The sequence below is a fragment of the Nyctibius grandis genome, chromosome 3 (genome assembly GCF_013368605.1).
Source record: "Nyctibius grandis isolate bNycGra1 chromosome 3, bNycGra1.pri, whole genome shotgun sequence".
Classification (NCBI taxonomy): domain Eukaryota; kingdom Metazoa; phylum Chordata; class Aves; order Nyctibiiformes; family Nyctibiidae; genus Nyctibius; species Nyctibius grandis.
In genome coordinates this window covers 60,175,679-60,193,712 of record NC_090660.1, presented here as the reverse complement: position 1 = coordinate 60,193,712, position 18,034 = coordinate 60,175,679, and the positions used below count along the sequence as shown (strand labels likewise).

Here is an 18,034-nt window from a genome sequence, read left to right as displayed (position 1 = left end):
TGGGATAAGTTCAGGTGCTTGGAAAAGCACAACTGTAGGCCTCCAAAGCAGCCTTTAAATATTAAGATCGTGAGAATTTACCAAGGCACAAGGTCAATAAGCCACCTCCATCAAAGCCCCCCCAAATACATTTCAGTTCAGAGAACTGCAGCTTCCAGATAATCTCTGGCCTGCCTCAGCATCCTACAGGAGCAGCAGATGGAGCACAAGATGGAGCAACTACATGGTCCTTGGACTTTTCCCCAAGAACCAGTGCAGCAGCTCTGGAATCAGAAACAACAGACAAAATCTCTTGTACCCACACCCCACGAGCTATGCAACTGTCCAATATTAGCTGCCTTGTATTTGTAAGAACAGTGTCGTCTTAATTGAAAAAACCACACTGAAAACTAACAAAAAGTTAATATTTTTTTTTAACCACGAATTTCCAAATTAGGTATTTTGGAATTTAACTTTTTGAGAATTGCTAGTAGGTCTAATGACAAAATGCAAACAATTTGCACAGGAAAAAAAAAAAACAGGGTTTTACTTTTTTCATTTTATTCTCATGTACCATAGAAGGCCTCCAAAACCTCAATCTTAATTCCAAGGTAAAGTACAAGTAATGGAGAGAGAAACACTTGATTCACATAATTTCTCATATTTTTGCCTTTCTAGAAGATTCCTTGAAGGATGAGAAAACTACAGGAATTATTTTCCTCACTAATGCTAAAAAGGCACACCTGAAGACTCTCCCAAGACAACATTTCTTCCAATTATTTGCCCCAATTCACGACATCATAAAGGTATCCCTGAGTATGAGTACAGGAAATAACACTACAAAAAAGATATTCTAAACATCTTCCCACTCTGTACCTGAGGATTTTCTCCCATTAGTAAGAAGTTAATGAAGTGTCAATGCAGTAATATAAAGCCATATTATGGGAGTCCCCACTTGTGGGGAAAAAAAAAAAATCAAGAAAAATACACAAGACCTGGTTTGGGGGGAAAAAAGAAAAAAAAACATCTGTACATCATGAAGAAGCAGAAAAAGAAAAAGCAAATTTCCTTCTAACTTTGCAAATGGTCATTAAAGCAAGTGAAGTTACTGCCTGAGCATTGCAACCACAGATGTTATGTACAAAAATTGCTTATTTACAACATACTCTTCCAGTTGTTTTGCCAAGTCTTGCAAAGATTTGGCATGTTCCTCAGCCCTCACCACCAACGGTTCTTTGCTTGCTGATAAGGAGTGATTTGTCAGCTTTTCATTCAAATCCTTCCTTGCTCCATCCAGCTGAGCAGCCAGGCTTTCATATTCCTATGGGTTTATAAAGATAAAATTTTATTTGTATTCATACATGTTTGATTTTGTCCTCGTCTCCTTCAGTGTTACATATACTTTGCACCTGAGGAGACCAAGGAGAAAAACCATTCCCTTCCAACTTACTCTGCAAGTTACTGGAAACAACTGCTAGTCATTAAATTATTCTTCTAGATCCACTACATAAAAACTGAGTCAGACCAAAGGCCCTTCTAGCACAGTATCCTGTCTCTGATAGAGGCTAAAAGCAATTGCCTAGAAAGAAATATAAGAATAGCACAATCACTTATGGTATTTTTCCCAGATATTCTCCCAAATTCAGATATCCACAGCTCAGTGTCTTCCTCAGACACAGCACAACTTTCAATAAGCTTCTCTTACAGAAACCTATGCAGGCAGGCTCCTCTTGCACCCAGGATGGGCTGTGACATCCTTTCCTTTTTGGGAGGCTCACATAAGCCTTGTGTCCTAGCCACTGAGCTACGCTACCCATTACGGTGACAGTAAGATACTGGGGGGTTTAACCTTAACTTAAGAAGGTTAGCTATACCTCTTTGCTCTCCTGCAATAATCCGAGTACACTGTTAGCTTGCGTCAGGGAAGATCGGGCAGAGCTCAGAATATCCAAGATACTGTTCTGTTGTACATTTGTCTCCTCGATTCGTTTCTGAGGAAAAATAAAAGGTTGAAAAACACGTGATTGGGTTAAAATGAGAGGCAGGGAAAAGCATATCTACCTAATCTAGCTTGCAGTAGGATTTACCAAAGGTACTATCACTGTGTTAATCAGATGCCTATAGTGTTTAGGGTCTAACACTATCCTACTGATTAGAAGAGTGAGAAAACTCAGGAGTCTGCAGTAGTAGAGCATACAGCTGGTCAGCAGGCTACACTAGTTCAGTTACTAGAGCTCAAAGTGAAAGCAGTATGGGTCAGCTGAGATGAACTGTCAGCACAGACCATCTAAGTGTCTGATCTCTCAAACCTGGAAACTTCAAACCTGGAAACTTTAAAAACAGCTCCCTGGGGACTACCTTGATCTGTTCTGTTCTCTCAAAGGCAGAAATAAAATTATTACACTATCCCTTCACCTGGGGACGTCACCAGAAAGGGGGTGTGAAACCTCCCCACCTTATCTTCTTGAAAACATTGTTAGCAAACTCAATGGACATGAGTGTACTAAAACAGTGACGTATTTCAGCAAAATGTCTGCAAAACCGCTATTAATTTAAAAGAATGGGTCCTGCAGCATACCCTTATTTCTTGTACTATTTCATCAGCTCTAAAAATCAAGCACTGCTCAGGAGTGACAGCTGTTTCTTGTCACCTTCTGATGTGACCTCAGTTCTGTAGAATATTAATCCCACATAATTTAACAGTATCGCACGCATTATTGCTCCCATCTTTCACGGCTGTTAAAGCCAAATACCTGAAGGGACTTAACTGCAAGAAGTACAGCATCAGGAATTTGATCTAGAATAGGAAACAAAAAGGCTAGTGGCAGCTGAAGAGAAGGGCAAGGCAGAGACTCTCCTTCCCCACTCTCATCAGAGCTGTATCTTGGTCACGCTGTCCTGGTCACATAAAGAGGCCACAAGTGGGAGTAGACTACATTTATACCTGTCCATACATACATCAAAAGATGGAAAGAGACCTTGGAGAAAGTCTAAAGAATCAGTGCTACTTGGCTTTGCAAGGTCAAAAGCAGCAATCAAAAGCACTTCTTATCTCCTGAGGTTTAACTTCCTTCTCCCAAACCCCGACATTACCTTAATGTCTTCCAACAGAACTCCATTCTCTCTGTTTAAGTTTTCAGCCTGCTTGATTTGTCCCGTTGCCTCATTCAGAGCTTCACGAAGGTCAGTGATTTTGGATTCATATTCATTCAATGAATCCCTCACAATTTTAATAAGCCCATGATTTTCTTGGTGGTACTTTTGTAGTTCATTCTTAATACGTGCCAGTACTGCAGTATCAGGATGAGAAAGAAAAGTTTTGTTCAGAAAAGAAGGGAATCAGAACAAACTTCCTTCAAAAGGTCTTAACATTTAGGATTAGAAAGCTGTGGTTGTGTGAAACACGGAGAGCATCCTTTGAAGTGCTTATTTCAGTGTTACTATAGTAGAGATGCTATTCAGCATCTCACTGGTTCAACTCCGCTCACAAGTTTGCTGCTGCAGACACAGAGCATAGATAAACATTTATTTGGCTATTTCTAAACTAAGTAAGGATGAAGATGATCTGCAAAGACTGAATGATTTTCCTTTTTTATATTGACCTATTTCATCAGCAATTTCATCTACAACGTAGACATCTACATTTGCACTAGTCACCAAAGCTTCCTCTGTAATCAATGGAGAGATATGGGCACATTTAATCTCTAAGAAGGTAGAAACATAAAAGAGGTCAAATGAACCACACTCTTAATTCACTGCCTACAAGACAGGATACAGAAGGGTTACTCAGAGGTAGGTATCAAAGCCCAAACTTAGGGGAAATTACTACAATTTGTAAGGTCTTTCACATTTCTGAACTATGCCCCTGTTTAGGAGATAAGCCTGTGACTGCTGTTCTTGCTGTCTGGAATGTCTGGAATCAGGTTTCTGAATGTCCCAGTCAAACACATGCAGAGAACATAAAAGGGAGTACAACTAGTGCAACTAGAACTTCTAAACTTCCTTATGCCTTATATGATCTGGCCCTTGGACTACACCAGCAGCTTCTTAAAATCTGTTGTTAAATTACACATGTAATTCCTCTAAAATAGCTGCATGCGCCATATCCTATATATAATACACAGAAGCACTGCAGAAGTATATTATGATTGGCTACGTCTTTATTTTACTGAGATTCATCTAGTTATTAAAGAAGGATCTACTGGGTTTCTTCCCCAGCTCAACTCAGTTTCTTCCTTAACAAACTAAAAATGTCTTTAAATCCCCTCCAGAACTACCACTTTCCTGTTGACTAATGACTGTTACAGATCCCAGGGATACATTGCAAAATGCCCCTCCCTGCACTTCATCCCAAACAATCAATAATGCTTCATATTTAAGATTCATCTTTCTAGAGAGTAAGAAGCTGAGAGAACAAGCCCTTACCCAGCTGAGCTTCTGTTCGCTCCTTCTCTGCCTCTGCTTGAAGTTGGCCGAAGTTGTGGTTTCGCATCTCCGTCATCATGCGTTGAGCTTCGGCCAGTTCTTTGGCAGCATCTCCCAAGGGCAAATTGTTACCTTCTGCATTTGTACCAGCTATTTGTTCCAAGAGCACTGAAAAAAAAGGATTGTCAAAGTACAAGAGAGGATGCGCTTAAGCCTATGCAAAAGACACAAATGAGAGGGCCGGTCCCTTTTCTGAAAAAGGCATGCCTATTCCTGAATTCCTTAATGAAGCAGATCCATTTTGCATTAATTGTATTAAACTGAAAAGTAGCCCATGTCACACAACCAGAGCTAGTAAGATGGCATCAGGCTTGAAATTTGCCCAAAATGATCAAGTTCACAGCAAAATTTTTAAGCTTCTATCTTAACAGAGCCTATGATAGCAACCCAGACTAAAGTCAGGGTAGTTAATTTGTTCCTCTAAATGTCCCTGTGGTAAAGCTTCTCTGTCCCTATTCACAGGGAAGGGTAAGCTCCTAAATTAACATTATATAGTAGATTTCTAATAGGAAGAGTGAATTCCACAGCTATGTCTAAATTCTGATTTATAAAGTTGTGTTCTAAGAAAACCTCTCATGCTTAATTAAGAATATTGTAAATAAACTGAAAAGATTCCATAAAACAAAACATGTTAGGGAGTTAGTAACTATTTTTACCTTGTATGTTGTTGACAACTATTTGTATTCGTGAAACCAAATCCTTTCCTTTCTGATGAGTTTGGCCAAAATTATTAAATAATATCTCAGCTGCTTTGTAGTTCATTTCAGCCTAGCAAGGGAAAAAAGTGATTAGATTAAAAATATCTGAATACAGCATGCTAATATGTGGTCAAGAGATGTATATTTTTAAATTGATTTGGTAAGTCACCTTTTCCTGGAGAGCATTTACATCATGACTTAGGTTAACGAATTCTGTCTCCAACTCATCTACCTTTGAACCCTGATTATGAACAACAGAACGGTAGTTGTTCAATAAGGCCTGAAAAGAAAGAAAAAAAATAATCCAATAAATCACCCATACACAGGAGAGAAAAATCAAAATTCACTGGGTTAGATCTTTACCCAAGGTAAATAAAAGCAGCACTACTGACATGAAGGCTGACCAATTGCTGCCCAAAACCTGTGCTTTTTTATCTGTGAGTATAACAACTGCTATTTCAATCAAAGGAAATTTTTTTAGGATGAATTTGGTATTGGCTATTGGAATGTTAGGGTTTTTCAGTAATGCAGAGACATGAAGTGCTGGAAAAAGACAGAGCTATAGGGAAACCTCAGCGATATAGCTTTCAAGGTGAGCAGGCCTCAGAAAAAGCAGAGATACTGATTCTCTTTCAGAGCATGACACGGGAACAATAGTTATCTTCTAACAGATGAAGCCCAATACTGTCAACATCTGGTATTTGAAATCAAAAGCTGATGTATGTTTCCTTACAAGCTGACAAAAAGATGGCATAAGTTCCTATGTTCAGCTCTTATCTGCTTAATCTGAAATCCACTTTTTCGTTTATGTGCGCCTACCTTTAAGTCCTTGATGCGTGTTTCCAGATGTCTCATCTGCTCCAGTGTGTGAGTACTTGCATGGACGTTTTGCAGCTGAGACTTAATCAGCCGAAGCTCGTCACCTATTGTGCTCAAATCCTTCAGCAGTGTAATTACACAGCTATCACAAGCTGAAGGGAGCATGAGCAAAGGAAAACAATACAAATTATTGATATTTGGTGCAGAGAACATTTCACTGCATACATTAATAAATGAGATGCAATGGAAATACTTTGATGCTTGTCATCTGGTGCTGCCTGAAGAACAAAGGCAATAACAAAGTCCACAGTACTGAGGAGAGTGGCCAAACCCAGAAATGAGGAGGAGGCCCCATCTACATCTGGCTAGCTGACCACCTCTTTTATCATTTTTCCAAGTGTTCGGTTGAATGTTTGCTTTTAAAAGATTCATTACAGGACACCTCTAGTCCTTTTTAAACTCTGCCACCCTTAAAAGAGTCATCAGTCTATGTCTAAAGCCAGCAGACAGCAATCTAAGTGCAGTTCTATTTTATTACTTACGGTCACAATCTTCATTTGGATCCACATCTTTTGGTTCATTATTGAAACATTCTGAAATCACAAGACCGTCATCAGTAACTAATGATGAAATTTTCTCATGATAATACTACTATTTCTTACGAAAATACTACTATTGCATTTTTGCCCTCACTTTTCATGGTTGGCAGCCATTAAAACACAGTGCTGCCCTTTCCTAAACCCATACCTACTGTGAAAGAGCTGAAATGCTCAGAAGGCTTCAGCATGCCAAAACATTCAGCTCCCACTTATGCCTTGCTGAGATCAACACCTTTTTTCATCCCTCAAAGGAAACTGACTGTAAACCCTGCCCCGCCCAGTATATGTACTTGAGTAGCAGCAGGAGGCTCTCCACATCAAGTGTGCTGAACGTATTGCTAGCATTTGCCTAGAATAACACCACCAGGACCATAGCCAAGACTATATTGTTAAAGCATTTCACCCAGGACGTAAGTTCAAACCCCTTTATCTACAGTAGCATCCATGTTCAAACCACAGATTCTGATTCCTCAAAGGATGTCTTACCCACAAGGAACTGAGAAATGTTTATGGCCTTCCTTCATACCTCTTCCAGCTTGAAAGATTAAGGGATTAATCAAGTTTGAGAGAAATCCAGAGTGTATGCATGGAAGGAGTCATGGAAGGTGGGCCACAGATACAGGTGGTATACAACAAACATTGCCCTCAGACTTTCTAACAAGCCAGCACAAGTGACTGTTTGTTCAGCGTGCTGTTTTGTTTTGTTTGTTTGTTTTACAAATCTCATTACACAAACCTTAACACTCTCCAGGTGCACGTGGGATTGTAACATCCTGGGATCCTAACTTCTAGGAGGCAGGAGTGGAACTGGCTCCTAAAAACGCCATCATATAGGACAGGAATCTCCCCGCCTTGATGCCCAAGTCCCTTTTACAGGCTTGGTCCTACTGCCTAACTCTTATCTCCTCTTGAAAATGAAAAGTGCTGTGCATGTCTTTTACCCTGAAGGAAAAGGATGCGCTCAGGGTATAGGCTGCTGCTGTCAAGAGTCAACAACAGCTTGCAACTGTGAGAGGATACAGTGATAAAATTGGACCTGAACTTCAACAGCAGCATGAAACAGCCTAGAACAAACTGCCTAGCTGTGACATTTCCTTTGGCACTTGCACATTAAGTCATCGGGAAGTAAAATGGGATTGGTAGTGAGCACTGCTGCCAAAAGGAGACAAGTGACAAAGAATATATTTGTAAGAGAACGAAGGTTATTATTCTGAAATTCAAATACCCGTGCAGTTCTGCTGTTGTGTAATTCAGCTAACACCAAACACATTTCAGCTGTCGCTGTGAAGTACCAATTAAATAAAACCATTATTACAGCTTGTGCACAAACAACATCAGCCAAGAAATGGTGAAATGAAAGAGTCTGGCCAAGTGCCAAACAGCACACACAAGAAACCTGCTAGAACATGCTGTGCTGATGATCACAGAGGGTTTTATTCCTAATGCAGAGAAAGAGACAGCTGATCAGAATATATGGTTGGAGACAAACTGAAAACAAACTGCCTTGTTGAATTTTGCCCAACAGATTAGTTTGTCCTAGCAAACTCTTACTTCAAAAAGAAAGGAATGATAAAACATCAAACACTGCTTGGATCTGTTCTACACAAGGTATAAATATAATAAAGATGTATTACTCCGATGATGAAATAAGAAATGAGAACTAGCTATTGAAAAAATTGCACCAGCTGCCAACAGCAGTTCACATTACTTGCTGGTTTTCTAATTTCTGTGACCAAGGAAAGATAAGGTGGTCCTTGCAGTTACTTGAATACAGTATGAACAGCAGTGCAGAGAAATGAAGAGCATGGAAATATCAGGAGTTACTAGTTTGACGCTTCACTAACATCTGAGGAGGAAAAGCTGTCTATGGGGAAAGAAAAGTGTAATTTTATTGGGGAATGAAAATATGGGAGAATCAAGGTCCTTTTCAGGAGCAGTGGCCTATGTGTTTCTGAATAGAAATGAGTATCCCAAGAGACTGAGGTGAACCGAGGTAAAGACAGTCGAGGAACGTAGGATCAGGCCCTTCAGAATTATATTAGATAAAGCAAACATATGTCAGTGGCATAATATTCTTATAAGAGCTTACTAGTAGTGGAGTACATGTGTGACTGAAAATCACGGATGTCTTAGATGGCAGAATGGTGTATAGCAGGATTTATAAAACAGCCTACTGAGTCAGGTCCTAACTTCCACTGTAAACAGTTAGCTTGGATACCTAAGAAGGCAGTGCCTGATGCAGACTCTGAAGATGTCACTAATCTGTCCCAAATACATTTTAAAAAGGCATATTGAGACTGCTCAGTTTCCTAAGTCCATTACACAGACTGGCAAGATATGACTTAACCATGTCAGCAGAGGAACCATAATGCATTTAAAAACATACCCGTGAAACAGAAAAACAAAATAAAATTGGTAGTATTTATGAAGGGAAATACACAATAAAATGGCTTACAATGGTAAACTTGATGACTCAGACAGTCCTTCTATTACCATGGTGTTACGTTTTAGGAAATCTTACATTTTGTTAAAAATGACCTACATTTCTTGTAAGTCTAGATCTTTCTTTCAGTTCAACTTATCTCAGCACCTTCCTTCTCTGCTTCCCAGAGAGAAAACAACACTCCCTTCCGTGGTCATAGGCCCTCACATACCTCCAGTCAGGTGGTCACAGCTAGCCAGCTGTCCATTATTATTACAATTACATTTCTGACAGTAGCCTCCATATTTTTGTGGATTTCCAAAATATCCTGGAGCACAGCTAGATGAAGAGAAACAAATAATTTTTATGAAATATTTGAAGCTACTTTTCTGAAATATACTGCCCCTTGAAGAAACTTTCAAGAACTTTTGATTTCATGTCTTGGCTTAGACAAAAAGGGTATATTTTTGGTTTACAGTATCCTCTGCACTATGCTAAAAATAACTTTCCAAGTACTGCAGAAATTTTTTCTAAAAATAAAAGAACTCCCACGATGCTCGTATAGGAATAATTCACTTCATCTGAAAAAATAAAATGCACACAGATAGATACATATACACACAGAGAATTTGACAAGGCTTAACCCAGCAAACCACACTATTCTGGTCTGTGATCCCACCAGAAAACACATATTAAGGCAGATCATACTGCAAGCACATGTTGAGATTTCAAACAAAGAGCAACGGCACTGAATGATATTATCACCCTTCTGCTGGGTGATACCTCCTCCTGCCACCTGCCAGCAAAGCAGTCAGTATGAGTGATCCCTGAATATTTTATAGGTAAAATATATTGTCCAGATTGGCTAGCTAATATTCCTGTAAGTCACTCTGTTGTAAGATCTATAGGGGTGGCAACGCGTGATCAAAGAGCCATGATGAGTAGCTGAGGTATGGCTAGGTCTGGAAGAGAAAATCTGTCTATAATGTCAAAAGTAACAGTCTCGAAGCACAAGACAATGTGCTACTGGAGGTACTGTCTTCAGGTGAGACATCATGACTTTTTGGACTCAAGTTTCCAAACCAGACAGCACCACTCCATTACGCTTAAATTCCCCCTGGAATTTAAGTTTGAAACTCAGTGAAATGTCTTCCTCTGCCTGCCTGAAACTGCCATGCTCTACCTCTTGTGCTTTGCCAAACTGCTGCAATCTTAGAGCAAAAGAGATGGCTTCAGCATTGTGTTTGTATGCTCCGCATCAGAATGATTTGGGTGAAGGGTATCGTGTTAAACGGTACATGGTTGCTGTTGGATAACTACAAACACTGAAGCATCATCAGGTACGCTGGAGGAAATGGGAAAATGTTTTCAACTGGAAAAGGGACAAAGTAAGCGGGACTCATTATTATCAGAAAGAGTGCAGGATAAGGCAAGGCACAGGGCACTTAGGCAAAGACACTGACACTTGTAAAAACTGTGTAGTCACTAAATAGTCTGTGGAGAATTGGTCACATTTCTTCAGGGAGCGTTAGGTTTACATCTAGAATTATACTATAGCACCACACTCTGTCAGCTGTTTATATAAATAGATCGTCCTTAAGTCTGTGCACACTATGCATATGCATACATCCATATATTACCCAATACAGAAATACCTCCTTTTATGGTGCCTCTCAAGAACCTTGGTCTTGAGAAACAGGTCACTTACCGTTCACAACGAACTCCGGTATAGCCTTCTTTACAGAGACACTGTATTTCTTCACCATTTGCCACACAGCCAGTTGCAAATCTTCGAGGACAAGCAAAAATATTATTGTGAGCACATCACCAAATAGGTTTTACACTCTAGAGGCTAAGCTCAGTTAAATGACTTTCAGATTAAAAAGTTTTTATACCACCAAATTACTTCTCAGCTAATTTCATTGCCTCTAGATAAATTGCTGTGACTAATTCTTTGAAGTTTCATATTTTTCATCTAAATTCTTTCCTTAGACTAAAAAAGTAATCATTTCCTGACCCACTGGACTGAGTATAATAGTTCACTACCCAAAGGAATGCCTAAAAAAAAAACCTTAATAGTGATGTTGTAAAAGAAAACAAGTCTGGGTAGCTATTTTATCTTGCTAGGCAAGAATCCATAGCCTGTGCTAGAAAACATTTCCTCCTGTTTGGATAGCTTTTTTTGTTTGTTTTTTTTATGGATGGAAACATTAGAGGATATTTTTGTGTAGCTAGTATTGTTTGTTTTGTTTTTTTTTTTAACCAAAGGAGAATAGAGTTGTGCACCATTTTGGGGAGCTCTAAAGTATATCTGGTTAACACAGTGAAAATTTTTGTCTGCTCTTTCTAGCAGACTCATCTAGATTAAAAATTCTCTGGGGAGGAAAACCAATTTTTGGCCAATGTTTGGGAAGAAGTCAGGATGTGAAGCAGGGATAGGCCATGTTTGCTATTTCCTTTTTTTAATCTATGAACAGTTGGATAAAGCAAGTCTATGTATTAAAGACAGATGTCTGCACTAAGAATTACATATAATTTGACTAGGTGGAAAATTGTCAACTCCAATAAGGCTGGGGGGTGCATTTCCTATGTCAGGAATGGTATTTATCACCCTAATGTGCAGCTATGAAACCGCACAGGTTTATGGCCTCCTTAGATATTTCAGAACTCTTAAAGCAAAAGATGACTAAAAATACGTTCAGTCAGCCTCAGGCAAGCACCTGCAGAAGAGGCCAATGCTGTCAAGAACAGATCTATCAGAGAGTTCTCTGATAAATGAAAAACCTGTCTGTTGTCTGCTAGCATAAATCTCTTACTTAAGGTTACCTGGTGCTTGCTAATGCACCTGGCAAATATGATGTGGTGCCTTTAGCAATTTATAGCTTAGTTTTTAAAAAAATATTTGTTTTTATTTATCACATTTCACATTTGAGAACTGACCAATGATACCAATGTGGTAAAACATACTATGTGTTTAAAACACAATTTACTGACCAATTTTAAAAGCCTAGCAACATTATTAGATCCAAGGAAATTTAATTTTTTCTAGCTCTGTATGTTTGCACTTCAAATGGAGCTTCCACCTGAAAAGCCATCATGATCTTTCGGAAATCTAGATATGTGCTTATGAGCTTTAATATTTTTAGATTATTTTGCATCTCACTACATTTTCTGAATTCATACTTGTTTTGTCATTGTTTTGTCATTGTCACTGCCTCCTAGCCAGAGTAATGGTGTTAAATGTGAGACTAAAGATAACTTCTGTCTTGCATTTCAGTAAACAAGAAAGATTCTGGATATGACCATCAAGGGAAAAGACTTCCATCCTGTACTTCTCACTAGGAAGGAGTTACTGGTGGTTTTGTACCCAAGCCCATTACAATTGCCTGGGGCTCCCCCAGGCGATGAGCAATGTGCCTTTGTGGTTCAGGAACTGAGTGACAATTGGAACACCCAGCTTATTGAAAAAGGCAATTACTGCTGGTCTAACATGCCTCAAATGGGTCTGATGCCCAACCATGCTGAGTGATATGAGAATACAGAAAAAGATCATTATCTTCCTATGGTAGCAGGGTTTTGGGTTGTTTTTTCTTTTTCTTTTTTTTTTCTTTTTCCCTTCCCCTTTACCCTCTGCTTGACTACTCACGACCTTTTACTGTACCTGTTTGTATAAGGGCAAGGGCACACCCGACAGGAACCTTGAGTGGCATCTCCAAAATAACCATCTTTACAGCGCTCACATTTCTCCCCAGCAGTATTATACTGACAGTTCTTAAAAAGGAAACAAGCAAGACAGTTAACAGGGCTTTACCACTCAATATGGCTTTATTATTTTTTTTTTAAAAATATAGCAAATCTACTCAGAGGATATGTTCTTTCCCTTCCACATAATCAAGCATTTATTGCCAAACTGCCTTCACAACCAGAACAGATTCATTCCAGTCATTCTCAAATTGCAGAAAGCACAATTTGCTCACTATTGTGGAAGAGCAACAGATAAATAAGCAGCATTAAACATATTTTTAAAGAAATTCAATCAGATGCATAGTTTGTTAAGGAACATTCCATTAATGCAATCTCTATGTCTTGGTATTTCAATTAAAAATCCCTGTGTTCAAATGAAACTTTAAATTTTGCATCTTAACTCTAATTAGAAGGCAGATAATATTTAAAAGCATGCAATTAATTGAGCCCAAGGACATTCTTAAAAAAAATCCCATGAAATTAATATAAAAAGTATTTCTCTTAGTAGATTCAGATCAGAATTGAATTTTATGTACTTTCTCCAGTGTATATGTAATTTCTATTTATCTGGGGTAACTGGAATACATAATGAAAAGCAAAGGCTGGGAAAACAGTTGAAACTGACACAACTGAGCCACTTTTTCCATGATAAAATCATTGGGAATTATATTTTATTTTAGAAACATTCTTATTCCTGGTGCTGTCTAATTGTCACACACATTTATACACTACGGGGAGAGGATGAGCAAGTTGCTTTTGCATTACCTAAAGCGATGCTAATTTAAAAGAGAAGTTGTTCAAATGCATTTTTGAGCAGCCATAAAAATTCAATGTGACCAACACTCAAGAGGTATTAAAGCTCCCAAGTTCTAAAACTGTTTTCTTCAATGTGCAACAGACTGATCCAGTGTCTCACAGAGCTGAGTGTGCTAGCAAGTGAAAGATGGAAAAAGAAAGTGGGAAGTTAGCTGGAAGCAGTCACTGAGCAAATTGCCCTTCCATTTCAGGGACCTCTATGGCTTAGGGCTATAGTTGAAGGCCCTACTACCACGACTTGCAGCAGAGGGGCATTTTTCCCTACAAATGAGAAACAGTTCTGTCTCTCCCATCTCCTCTTATACTCCATTCTCCTCCACATTTCTTCACACCCCGGTTCCCTCAACCACATCAACAGCCCTTCCCTTCAGCCTCTGCACGTAGTAACCTCTAATTTGTTTTAGTTTTGGTTAAAGAACTAAATCTGTGGCTCACTTGAGAAAGGTTCTAGAAAAGAACAAGAAAAATTCCAGTTCACATATGGGCCGTTTAACTAGAGGAAACGAAAGTAATATGAAGACACTGTATTTGTAAAAGGAATCATTTTAAAATGCAGCCTCTATAAAATCTGGTGCATATATCCCTGCAAAAAGCTCAGGGAAAATTCAGACTGTTTCTGAATAATTACTGTAAATTTTAATAATCCTAAAGAATAAATTAAACTGCCAAAAGAGTAAAAGAGAGGTATTTAAAAATACTTGTGTTGGTTTCATCTTAGAGCAACCTCCCGCCCCCCAAGTTAATCTCCTGGCCTTTTTTTTTGCTCACTCTGTCTACAGAAACTGAAGCAATTCCATAATTGCTGAAGAAAGTTTAAGATATTTCACATATCAGCCACTCTGAATGTCATGCTGTTCCTCCAGCTACATGGTGTAGAAGGACTGGCAAACATAACCCAGTGCTCCACAGGCACAGTGGAATGAAGCCAGAGCAGCAGCTCCCTCATGGATCTTCCTTCAAGTTTCACGGGGCCAGAGACACCCTTGGAGTCACAGCATCTCCAGACCATCAAGTATTAAAAACTCTGAAAGGAAAACTCTCAGCTGACTCCATATGCACCCATATGGTACAAGGAAGCCAGAGTAGAATGTGTGATGGCCTCAACAGAAATACCTATGTACGTGGGGTTACGTGACATGAAACAACATGTCATGGGATGAGCAAGTCTCAGCACCATACTGTGGCAGAGGGAACGTGCCTTTCAGGAGGAAGGGCAGGAACCACGAGGACACAAAGCCTGATTAATGGCAGAGGGCCAGCTTTTTCCTACACATGAGAACCAATTCTTCTGTCTTCTCCATCTCCTCCTGCACTCCATTCTCCTCCGCTTCCAGCAGCGCAGCACTGCACCCCTCTCCTTCCACCAGCATGCAGTTGGATAGTTACCGCCTGAGCTGGGGACAATCGCACTGCTGCCACAGAGGAAAGAGCCAGCCTGGGCTTAGCCTCACAGAGCCTTCTCTGGAGGCTGTCGCTGCAGAGATACTGGGGTCCAGTGCTCCAGGTGAGGAGCAGGAAGGAGGCCAAGTGAGCAAGCTTTGCCCTTTGGATACGACACTTGGTGACTCCATGTTGGGAAGCCCCCCTGTCTCCTCTGAATCGCTATAAGTCTTTGTCCCATGGCTCCTCTACAGAGTGTCAAACTTGCTCCTTATTAGGTGGAGGCTCACGATGGAAATACAGGCCCTCTGGGCTTTCATTTTTTACCACATTATCCTGGATGACTTTGCTTGCCCTAAATTTTGTCCCAGGGCCAAGTGTTGATTTAGCTCTATCTGAAAGTTAATCCAGCTGTGAGAAGGAGAGGACAAAGAGAACCTAAATCACATACTTTATGAGGTAAAAGTGAAATTTGCATTTTTTTTCCTTTATAATTTTCATCTGAAGTAAAACTTCCTCATCTTTATAGCTCTGCTGCAGCACTTTCCTGTCATGGCCTGCCCTGCCTCTCCAAAGCAGCAGCCTGTAAGTCATCTCCCAGAATGTGCCGAATTGGTTTATAGTTTCCATTAAAGCAAGAAGGTTGGTTGAGACGAAGTCAGGGGGAATGACATAACACACAGGAATGCACCGCAGGCAGAATGGATGCAGCAGGAACAAGGAAGAAATAATAGAGAAGACAGACCACAAAAAGGTGTTGGCAAGGTTCTTGTTTACACAGTAAGTGAAAAATTAGTGAAAAGTTTTTAAGTGAGAATTTTTCAGAACAAACTGTTCAGTGAAGCATCATGGATATAAGCTGGAGAAGCCCAGTCGGCCAGATGTCACACTTGCATTGCTATGAGGGCTGACCCACTCCCATAAGGCTGCTTTGGGTTTAATACGGTGTGCCAGGGAGCAAAATCTGCCCCACTATATCTTCTGTAACAGCTGTATCTTCTGGAACAGGCTGCCCAGGGAAGTGGTTGAGTCACCATCCCTGGAGGTATTTAAAAGACGAGTAGATGTGGTGCTTAGGGACATAGTTTAGTGGTGGACTTGGTAGTGTTAGGTTAATGGGTGGACTTGATGATCTTAAAGGTCCTTTATAACCAAAACAGAAATTCTATGATTTTATGATTCTATGAAGTTTTCTAATTAACCTAACTTCTATCCCCTTTGTCTCATCTTATTTACTGCAGTATTTTTTAATCCATCTAGTTGTAAATTAAGATTAGTGGAGATTTACTGATGCTGATTAAACATGTGATGGTGCAAAGGCTATGCTATGCATGAATGCACTATTTGTCAGCATTGGCAAACCCTGGTATATACGTACAAAACTAAGGACTGCATAGGCCAGGGACAAGCCACGATAAGACCCCATATTTATTACAAATAACTGCAAACACGTATGTGCTCATTTGGTGACTTTTTGTACCATGAGCTAACAAAAATTATAGGGGATAGAAGAAAACAAAACCAAGGACACCAATTATTCTTATCACCCACAGTTACGTTAAACATACATGTAAGGGTATGCAACTTATGCACATTAATAGTACAAGATATAGAGAATGAGGCAGGCAAGGATTATTTTTAGTTGCCTGGAATTTAACAGTACTGTGTTAAACAGTCCATACTGCAGTAAGGTAAATGTTTTTTTCTCCCTTTTTTCCACTCATGTTGTGAATGTTAGTATTTACTTACAATACATTTTCCAGTACCATCTTGACATCTATTTGAATTTCCATTGCAGTTGCAGGGGACACAGCGTTCAGTAAATAATCCTTTATTCTCACGATAAAATCCAAGGCCACATTCCTAGAGAGTAAGCAGAGAGAAGAAAAATAGTGAGTGTTGGTGGAAAGAAAGTTTTACAGGTTATTGGAAGGGTATTTTAAAATTGTTTGCCATTTAGTAGTGGAGGTGTAAACTTACTGGCAAGTTCTTCTAAGCCCATATTATTGTTTAAATAATAAGCATTTTAATGCAGCAAATGGCACTGAAGAATGGAGCTGAAGAAGGTTCAGCCTAAGCATCTGAACTCTACTCTTTGTGGTAGTGGGTATTTCATAATTTTGACTCTAAACTCTGAGCAAAACACGCTTCCTGTGGCTATGTACAAAGGTGTAGAATGCGACTTTTAAACCACAGAAAAAGATTTTAATATAGATTCATTCTACAGTCTTCTCAAAGAAGAACATATGAAAATCTCACATATTAGCTAGTGGTTATATGAAATCTTGATATTAATTTAACTACGGTGTATTCGTTGGAAATATTTCTAATGAGATATCTTTTACATGAATTCATCGTGACTTCCACAATAAGGCTACCTGGAGCTATATGAAGCCATGCTTAGAGCAAGGTGATCTTACAGAACACATGGCGGTCTAATATCTAAGTACAGGCTTGTCCCTGAGACCTGGGAAGTATGAGAAGAATGTTCAGCTGTTGAGGGCACAGGAGCAGAAGCACGGCCTGTCAGATCAAAGTCAGGTTTAAATACGGAGCTGAACCAGAGGGAGATTATGAAAGGAGCAAGAGACATGGAGTTTGTTAGCCTACACCAGAAAGGTAGTAACTAATACGTTAAAACCAGGTTCTTGCTTGGCATGGGAAGGGAAAGCACAAGGGTAGGAAAAGTACAGGGAATTCTTCCTGGGCACGGAGCCTTCCCGTTTACAGACCACTTCAAATATTCATGCCCACATTCTCTGCTCAGCATCCTCCTGGCACACCAACCACACCAAAAATGACCGGACATAAGTCTGTCCCTTGTATTCTCTAGCTCCTTTTCACTAGTAACTAAGCTGGCCTGGTGCAAGGAAGATCAGAGGCTGTATGGAAGTGAGGAGAAAGCTGTGCTCCCCACGAAGCCAACACCTCCCAGGTTCCTGCCTTCAGCAATGTACTTCTGCACTGTACCTCTACCTCGCCTGTACCTCAGGGGCTGGCCCCAATGATATTCAGAAAACAAGTGACAGTTGAACTTAAAAGCCATAAATCTTTTCTCATAGCAACTGCACCACCAAGACTGATGGGACTAA

The 18,034-nt window shown here is 39.7% G+C and overlaps 1 protein-coding gene across 1 annotated transcript in view; it reads right to left on the bottom strand.

The window, feature by feature from the left end:
* The window catches only part of LAMA3 (laminin subunit alpha 3), a 130,957-nt gene that overhangs the window by 20,847 nt on the left and 92,076 nt on the right, over positions 1–18,034 (bottom strand). Inside the window, exons 42-53 of the mRNA XM_068396018.1 lie at positions 16,692–16,805; positions 12,664–12,773; positions 10,711–10,791; positions 9,235–9,341; positions 6,524–6,574; positions 5,982–6,133; positions 5,332–5,442; positions 5,121–5,232; positions 4,405–4,572; positions 3,073–3,269; positions 1,854–1,970; positions 1,146–1,300 (exon numbers count right to left, since the gene is read on the bottom strand). Coding sequence (XP_068252119.1) covers positions 1,146–1,300; positions 1,854–1,970; positions 3,073–3,269; positions 4,405–4,572; positions 5,121–5,232; positions 5,332–5,442; positions 5,982–6,133; positions 6,524–6,574; positions 9,235–9,341; positions 10,711–10,791; positions 12,664–12,773; positions 16,692–16,805 — 1,475 coding nt within the window. The remainder of the gene's footprint in view (positions 1–1,145; positions 1,301–1,853; positions 1,971–3,072; positions 3,270–4,404; positions 4,573–5,120; positions 5,233–5,331; positions 5,443–5,981; positions 6,134–6,523; positions 6,575–9,234; positions 9,342–10,710; positions 10,792–12,663; positions 12,774–16,691; positions 16,806–18,034) is intronic.